At 32.7% G+C, this 9,325-nt stretch overlaps 1 protein-coding gene across 1 annotated transcript; it reads left to right on the top strand.

The window, feature by feature from the left end:
* Positions 1 to 4,006: 4,006 nt before the first annotated feature.
* LOC132164186 (ankyrin repeat-containing protein P16F5.05c) lies at positions 4,007 to 7,151 on the top strand. Its single transcript, XM_059574624.1, has 6 exons — positions 4,007 to 4,166; positions 4,251 to 4,338; positions 5,570 to 5,634; positions 6,580 to 6,648; positions 6,725 to 6,774; positions 6,892 to 7,151. The coding sequence occupies exons 1-6, from the start codon at positions 4,092 to 4,094 to the stop codon at positions 7,001 to 7,003; spliced, it is 459 nt and encodes a 152-aa protein (XP_059430607.1). The 5' UTR covers positions 4,007 to 4,091; the 3' UTR covers positions 7,004 to 7,151.
* The last annotated feature ends 2,174 nt before the right edge of the window (positions 7,152 to 9,325 follow it).

Genomic DNA, 9,325 nt, shown 5'->3' with positions numbered 1-9,325 from the left:
TTTTTTTTTTTCTTTATGTTTTCTCTGCATAAATATTTTATCAGTTTGTAAAAAGTCGTTTTTGCCAAATTTGTTGGGGCTGCTGTGTGGTGACATGTCACCCCGTGGGATTATCTAATGGCGACACGTTGTTTGCTTTCGACCTTTCTTTCTCTGTCCTATTGTCTATTTGACCTTTTAATTTAGGGTTCAATATAAAATTTGTTCATGTGCGTATTGAATGAGGTGTCAAAAGGGATAAATTAATCTTTCTACTTTTTTAAGTTTAACGGTGTAAAATTAGTTTTCAATTCTACTTTAGTTAACCGAATATTTTATTTTATTTTATTTTATTCCCGGTTAGAAGCGGAGAATGGTGATACGATAACAACAACGATAGTTTCTGACGGATAATTTAATCAGTTCGAGACCACGCCCAATGAAGTGATGATCTTTAATTCAAATTCTCTTCCCCATTTTATATAGACATGTCAAAAAAGAAAAAGACAATAGCTACAAATATATACGCCTATTAGGCGGGACAAAAAATACCTCGATTCAATGATGAACCAAGTGCAATTTGTTTTTAGTGATGTAACGAGGCTAAGGTGGAGTCAGAGGACCAAATGAGAAATTAGTTAGGAATTATTTAATGATTGTCGAGTAATGATATTATGTGAAGATGATACGCATGGTGCAATGTAATTGGACCAATTAACTTTTTTTTACATGTGGCAAACCACTCACTAACTGGACACATAACTATAATTAGGGTCGACAATTTTTTACTCGATCTATGAACTCGACACAAAATTAAAAGTTAGAGTTAAAAGTCTAACCAATTTAATTAAATGAGTCAGATTAAAGTAACTTATATAGTTTTATACTAAGTTCCCAATATAACTCAAATCTGACCCATAAACACCAATCTTGCTACCCCTAGCTACAACTTAAAGTGAGTTTAAAATTCAAGTAATAACCAATTCGGGCATGGTGGGTTAGGTTGGGGTTGTGGCCTAAAGAGATGTTATTTTTAAGGGAAATTTCATAGAATTTCATTGAATTTCTACATGTTATGACACTATTTCCAAATTTTAAAAACTATCAATTAAGGATATTGAACTTTAATTTTTTTTTTTTCAAATTGCCCATTTTTATTAGTAGTTTTCGTTAAATATTTTCAAAATTCCCAAAATACTCATTATTTTTTTTAAAAAAAAAAATTTGCAAAGATGTTTCAAAAATATTGTAAAGATGTTTATATATATATATAAGAAGAAGAAGAAATAGACGCTTGAATCTTTACAATTTTTTAATTTTTTTTTAATAAAAAATAGTTGTATTTTTTAAATTGTGACAAAATTTAACGAAAAATTTTAATAAAATGAGGTAATTGAAATAAATTGAAAGTTCGATATTCTTGATTGAGAGTTTTTTTGAACTCCGAGAGTACTTTCAAAATACGTGAAAGTTTAGAGAAATTTTGTAAAGTTTTTCCTTATTTTTATAATTTTTTTTTTTTTACATGTTCATACTATAGAAGGAGAATTCAAACTAATGACTTCTGTTTCATGAGATGTAGTCCTCAACTGATTAAGCAGTTATAATATATTGTGATATTATGAGGAAATAATACAAAACTATATGGGTTAATTCTAATTTGATTTTATCAATTACAATATATGCTAATATATTTCAATATATTTTAACTTGAGCTACCCCCTCGAAAACTCCTCATTGTCTTGGTGGTTGGGGCATATATGTCGTCAACTTTGGAAACAATGACTTGTACGAAAAAAATAAAATTAAAAAAACTTTGGTAACAATGGAAACGCGCTTGTCATTACGTAGACGTCACTGTAACGCTTTTATACCAAATCAACCAAAGTTTGGGACTAAAAGCATAAAGTAAAAGGAATTAATTAGAAAATAGTAATAATAATAATAATAATAATAATAATAAAGTAAGGGTCCGTTTGTGAGTGCGATTTTAAAAATTACATTTTTAAAAATTGTGTTTTTAAAATCGCACACGCGTTTAGAAAAACATACTAAAAAGTACTTTTTTTATCAATTTAGTGTTTTGATAACATTAGCATATAATTGCGGTTTCATGACCAAATTACCAATAAGGATGAACAAGACAGAGAGGATGAAAAAAAAAAAATGGTTTAATATGTTTTTAGGTGGATGTGCTTGTTATTTTTTTTTTTGATACTGCGTTAAAGGTAATTATTGCGCCAAATATATTTTTAATAGAAATCGTGATTTTGTTTTAAATTCGCACTTTTTCAAATAAGCACACTTTAATCAGCTTATGAAAATTGCAGATATTTTTGTGTTTTTAAAATCACAATCTTAAACACCATAAAATTACGATTTGGTTTAAAATCGCAGATTACTTTTTTAAAAACGCACCCTAAAAGGAAAAAGGGTGTCGAGCCACAGCCCACGAGCCAAACACGGAGCAAATCTAATCCCTCATTCCACGAGAGAATAGCGTGTTCGCTTCTGCAAAGACCAGCTGGGTTTGTAGTTTTTCACACGATCACGATATGGGAATTTTAATATTATGAAATACGACTATCTTTTGTTAATACTTTTTTCATTTTTTGTTTTAGTTGTTTATTAACGTTATCTTTTATGTTTTAGGTTGTATGTAAAATAATTTACGAAATTTAGTCTTTTCTCATTTTAGGGGTGTTCAAGCGGGTCAGTTATAGCCAACCCAACAACCGCTAACCGATTTGGTAGTCGATTATTAAAAATCGCTAACTGCCTAAGGCGATTACAATTAGCGATTTTAAGGATAGAAAAATGCGATTATAACCGATAATCGCCTTTATATATATATATATATATATAAAAACTATTAAATAAAACATCCAAAACGACGTTGTTTTGGAGGGAGAATAAGATGAAACCCGTAGGGAAATAGGTTGGTTCCATCTTATTCTCCCTAGTCCCTCCCTGCCTCTCAATCCCTCATTCTCGATTCTCAATCCCTCATGTTTGGCCTTAAACCCTTAAATAAGACTAAAAAAAAAGCAAATTAAAAGTTCAAAACACTTTAAAAAGCTCAAAAGCCCATTTAAAAAAAAAAGAGGGTATAACTGACGGTTATTAAATTGAATAACCGCTAACCACTTAGGCGGTTGCAGTTGTTAAAAACCAATAACCACTAAAGTCGGTTGCAGTTAGCGCCTTAGCGGTTATAACTAATAATCGACAGTTATAACAGTTTGAACACCCCTATCTCTTTTGACATATCAACCTATATGTTAACACCCCAATATCATTGTCACGTCAGCAAGGTAGAAAGGCATGAAGGGCAGCCTCCGTGTTGGGCAGATAATAAGGATTTTTGAAAGTGTTTTTAAAACATCTTTATATAAATGTGGGGGAAGTTTTATAACAAGTGTTTTGTATTTTATTTAAAAATATATATATTTTGTATTTTATTTTAAAAACGGTGTTAATGGTGAGAACCATATATAAAAAGTGAAAAATTATTTGAATAACTTTCTTTATGTTATAACTTAGCTAGTAATAATAAACAGAGACTTGAGTTAATCAAAATAAAAATAAGATTATGGGTATCTAAATACTAGCATTTGATTATAACAAGAACCACATTTCATTATTTGGATGTAACAAATAAGATAAGAGTAATGCTTAAAAGCACACTTCTGTGTCACTATTGTCTGGCATTTGACATGATGAATTAGGCATCAATAAAGAGCCAAATTATGAGGATCTCTCTTTAAGTTAGTTCGATAATAATCAAGTGATATTGCTTATGTTTTTAAGAGGTAGTTTAATCAGCTGTAGATTACGTTTAATAAAATAAAAATCACTAGTTCGAATCTCCTCCTCCTTTGCACCCGAACCAAAGAACTAACTAGACGCTCCTAGTTAGTTACTTAAAAAGAGAAGAAAAAAAGAATGCAGCAAATTAGGAATTTTATTCGGTTGGTGCAATAAAAACCCTAAAAACATAAATAAATCTACTTTAAACAAATCAATTCATTCTAAACTCAACCTTTTTCTCAAGAATTGTTTTGTAATTAGTAAACCCTGTCTAACTTTGAAAATTGAGGAACTAGGGATAGATGGGGACGGAGGCAAACACAGCAGAGCAGACGCCAACAGAAACGACGCCGGAGCATGTGGAGGCCTTGCTTGAGGTACGACACCACTTCCATTACTTCCGGTTGAATTTATTTGAAGTACTTAAAATTTCACTTGTCGTTTCTTTATCCTTTTCACAGGCTGCTAGATACGATGATCTCGACGACGTCGTAAGCCTAGCCACCGCCGGCGTTCTTCTTGATTCCAAGGACTCACTTGGCCGAACAGGTTATAACCTTATTGCATAGTTTTTGCCTCTCTGTTTCTCGTTGCTGTGTTCTAGCAGACAACAATGTCTTTGGAGAGAAACCTGTGATTTTTTGTGTGAAAATAGAGAATTTTTTTGCAAGAAAGAAAGAATTTTGATGATCGTTTTACTCAGGTTGGGTTGTTTTCGTTATCCCGATTTTAAACGGTTGGACTTAATCATTTACATTAATATTTGAACATTTATTTTCACGTGTAAGCTCAAACTCTCTTAACCGATAGGAAGTAGTGAGCTTAATTATTTAAATTAATAGTCTAACATTTGGAGGCTTGGTGCTTAGAATTCTAAACTTCAATAGTCTTTTAGTGAGCTGAAGAAACCTGTTTCGGTACTTGCAGTGTGTGTGTTAACAAGCTTCCAAATTGTCAGCAATGAGTTCCTTAAAGATCTAGATTGAACGTATGAACATTCTGTTACAATCTCTGAAATTACGCCTAGTGTTGCCAGTTACTAGATTTTAGTTTTATTCCTCAAATTTGCTTCAGGAAATAGGTAACGCATATTTTCCTTCCAAGTGAAGGCAAATCCATACCCTAGAAATCACATGAATCAAATGATTTAGTGGGGATCGTTGTTCTGCTTGAAGTTGATGGTATTCGAAGAAGAATTTCAGTGGATTTGAAAATAAAGTTGGAAAGTCAACACAATTTACTGGTATAGCTATAGCATGGTGGTTGCTAATATAATTAGGAAGTTTGCTTTGAGCTTGAGCCCCTCATTTCCCAAATTATGCATTTTTCTCAAAAAGAAAGTTGAGACTGCATGGTTTAAGTTGATTCATGCCCTTATGAAATGAGATCTGTGGATTAGGTAAATATGTTCTTAATGTACCCATGTGCAATTGGAGGGGCATAAATTTCACATTACTCAATTTTGGATATTAGATGCATGACATGTATATAACATATTTATAGATAAGAGTTTGAAAAAATAAAAATATGTCCACTACCTTTTGTATATAACATTTTGTCATGTTAGTGCTTAAGTTTAAGAATTATCTTTTCTAGTTAAGGTTTTCTACTATTTTCCTTTAGATTTTGGTAAAATTTCCCTTTTATTCTAAGTTGAATTTCAAAACTTTGTTTGCCATGATACTTTTACTGTATCCTTTGTTGACGACGAAGCTGTTCTATTCTGCTAATCAAGGATCTATCTATGTTTCACCAAAGTCCTGCTGATATTTGATTGCAGCACTTCATATGGCTGCAGCTAACGGGCATCTTGACATCGTAGATTATCTTGTCAACAGAGGAGTGGTAAGTAAGCCATGTTACAATTTTTTTTTTTTTTTTTTTTTCCTTTTGTTTATCATTTACTTACTTTAAAAATCCTCAATAGACTGATATTTGATAGTTGGTAAATTACAAGTTTTGTCTTTTGATGTGTTCATTATGTTTAACTTGTTGGCACTGTCTTTGGTTCAACCCTTTATCTTCAAGCTAATTCTTGCCTGCGATATCATACAAAAACTCTCTACATTTTTTAGCTCAAAAAGAAATGTTTTCACCCTGTTTGTTTTAGCACAAATTATCTGTGCTTATATTACCCTATGTTCTCAACCTCTGATTCCTGAGTTGCAGCTTTGATGTAAAATATAGAAAAGAAAAACATCTGGTGCTTGGTTGGCTAGGTAGTACAAATTAAGGCAATAGGATCTTGACCATTTAAACTTACTGGATTTATCAGAGTAGATATTCACTTTAGAAATATGTGCTTGTTTAAACAGCTTCCATGTTCTGAATGTTAGTTGAGTGTATCATCTGATTGCCAAAAGACCAAAAATTTCCTAGTATATGCAGACTGTAATGGTTATCTTACTTCTCATTTTCTTCCTCTTTTGATGACCAAAACCTTTCCAAGTACCGTGTGGAATCCTTAGTCTTAAATTTTTCAGATTTATAACCCCATTCCAACCTTGACTAGCATATTTTTGGTAATTCCTTACCCTTTTGTGCAAATGAATTTTTAGCTCCCCATGAGAATGGGATGGAGGGTAAGATCCATTAGGCAAGTTTGTAAAATTTCCAATAAAGAAAATTCCATGTCTACCATGGAGCTTAATATATTCTTAGTCATTGTTTTCCAATTTCATAAATTCTTACAAAGGACTGGTTACTTGGAGTTCCTGCTCTTACTGTGGGTTATGATTGTTAAATTACTTGCGGAAATGTTAAGAGTTTTTGGGACTTTTGTCTGAGCAGGACCTTAATGCTTTCAATGAGGAGAAGAATACACCTCTTCATTGGGCTTGCCTCAATGGGCATATTGAGGTAATTATCACATTCCCTATGTCTGGCAAATGTAATGCAATATTGAAGATCTTTGACTAATGTTTGTTTTTCTCAGGTGGTTAAGAAACTGATCTTGGCAGGCGCAAATGTGAGTGTTTTAAACAGGTCTGTTATTTCTAACCTCTTACTTACGGTCAGAAAGCCTTTTTAATATGAACATGAGTTTTTCTTTTTCTTCTTTTGTTTAAATCATAAACCATCGTGGTTCCGGGTTATGTTCAGCTACGAGAGGACACCGATGGATGAAGCAGTGAGTCGGGATAAGGTGGATGTCATTGATGCAATTAACGCAGCAGTGGCACAAGTAGAACTTGCTGGTATCAGGGTTTCCTAATGTTCGAGCCTAATTGAAGTCAAAGTTCTGAAAGAGTTTCTAGTGTGTTTTGGTTAAAAGATTTCATTATTTTTTTTCTTTTATAAATTACAAGCTTGTAATGTGAAATTTTTGTTCAGAGCTGTTGAGTCTCTACTGGCTCTTTGCATATTGCTGATTTAGTAGTCTTTCCAACTTTCATTCATCCAAACTCATTACATGTGCTTCGCTACATAGGAAGGAGAAAACCTTTTTTTTTTTTTTTAATCAAGTCAGAACTGGTGAAAAAAAAAAAAGAAAAAAAAAAGAAAAAGAAAAGAACAATGAGGTAGCCTCTTTTTTCCTAAAAGATTTAAAGGGTGTAGAACTTCTGTTGTTAACCAGAAAAAAGCATCTCATTTTATGCAAGCACAAAAGGGATGGCATTGATGGAGGAATAAATTAAAGTAAACGATTCCCTTTTTCCTTTGCATTTTAGACACAGTGAATCAGGCTATGTTATACTGACAGCATGCATGGAAACAATATGCAGATGCCTTCTTCTTCTTATTATTTTATTTGTAAATATACCATTCAATAAAAAGGGGAGGGGTTACAAGAAACAAAAAGTCCAAGAGGGGTGAACTTCCTAATAACAAACTCAAACGAAAGAAATAATGCCAAATTTGGAAACACTAAACAGGAAATAGGTGTGTTAATGACCTCAAAGGAGTTAAAAATGTCATGGTCCTTTATACATTTAGACAAAAGTTAAGAAATGGGCCACATAAAGGTATAGGCACCAAAACAAAAGAGAGCAAGGTTATAACTCCCATAAGAATTACAAGACCCTTAAATTATACCTGAACACCTAATAAAGAGGACATGGCAAGACCCTTAAATCATACCTGAACACCCAATAAAGAGGACGTGAGCAAGGGTATGACTCTCGAAAGACCTTTTAACCATACTCTAACGAGTGTGGACATGACCCTCAAGTGACCTTTTAACCCTACTCGAACTTTTACTAGGTAAGGGGGAAGGGAGAAGTACTGCTAAATTCGGAACCATATCTGTCATCAAGGAGTGACTCACTTCGGAAATAAAGGTCTCATCCATAAGAAAAAACAATCAGATTTAGGGAGACTATAACCCACAAAAACCAAAAAGAAGTATAGAAAAACAGAAATTACAAAAATACAAAAACCAACAACAGAAAGCCATGGAGGATGACGGAGGAAGACGGGCTATCTTGGGCATGCAACCCACTTGTCGGTGCTTGGAGCAAAGTGGCCGGTGGGAACGATGGTGAGGGGTTTTAACATACACTTTTAAAACTTTTTTGCAACATAACTCGTTTCCATAAAATCCTATTTTCCATCCAAACCTCATCCCTTTGAAAATTATTTTCCATTAAACACATGAGAATATCATGGCAAATAGTTTCATATCACAAAGACACATGTAAATAATCAAGTCATTGTGATTTTTTTTAATAAATAATCATGGGCCATGGCAAATAATTTCATATCCCCAAAACATATATTTAAAACTCAGGGCTCGTGTCTCCCAAGAGGTAGCTCAATCGGCTGAGACCACGTCTAATGAAGCGGAGGTCATTAGTTCAAATTCCCCCCACCCTCTCTTGTGCGGACATGTCAAAAAAAAAAAAATAATAAAATAAAATTTGGGCTCGTAATCACTAACAAAATCATATGCACATTTTATGAATTAAAATTTTATGGATTTGTTCAATTTCCAAGTTACTTAAAATTTTCTCAATTTATTTATAGTCCATTTATTTAGTCATCTTAATAAATCATCTATCCCATTTTCCCTCTTTAAAGACATCCATGTTTATATCCCCATTCTATGAGCTGAGACCAAAGTGCCAAACCCATAATCAGCCCAATAAACAACTACAATCTTACCCATGAGGAGAAAACAAACTGACAAGAACAACTTTATCATACAATATATTCTACAAGTATCCCAAGCTAAAAGTATTATTGTAAATGATTTTTTTTTTTTTTTTTTTTTTTTTTTTTTGACACAACTGGGCCGCCTATAGCTACAATGGTTGCCTTTTGTTTCTTTTTCGCCCTTAATTGAGTGGTTAATTGCATATTTACTCGGTTAGTGTTCATTGCCACCACAATGGACGATGGGTCAGGGTGACTGCTCATATATCTAACCACATCCAACAAGTATTATCCAATATTTATTTACCTTTATTGTGTAGTCGTAGCTGTTCTTAGTTACCATGCTTTAATTATTTTGTATAAGAAAAATTAAAGAAGGAAAATAAAGAGATTAAAAATGCAATTAACAAAAAGTGGAATGATTTTGTTTATTAAGGGCTTT

This window comes from Corylus avellana, chromosome ca10 (assembly GCF_901000735.1).
Source record: "Corylus avellana chromosome ca10, CavTom2PMs-1.0".
Classification (NCBI taxonomy): Eukaryota; Viridiplantae; Streptophyta; class Magnoliopsida; order Fagales; family Betulaceae; genus Corylus; species Corylus avellana.
The sequence above is the reverse complement of the archived record's forward strand: the minus strand, read 5'-3'. Positions and strand labels throughout refer to the sequence as shown.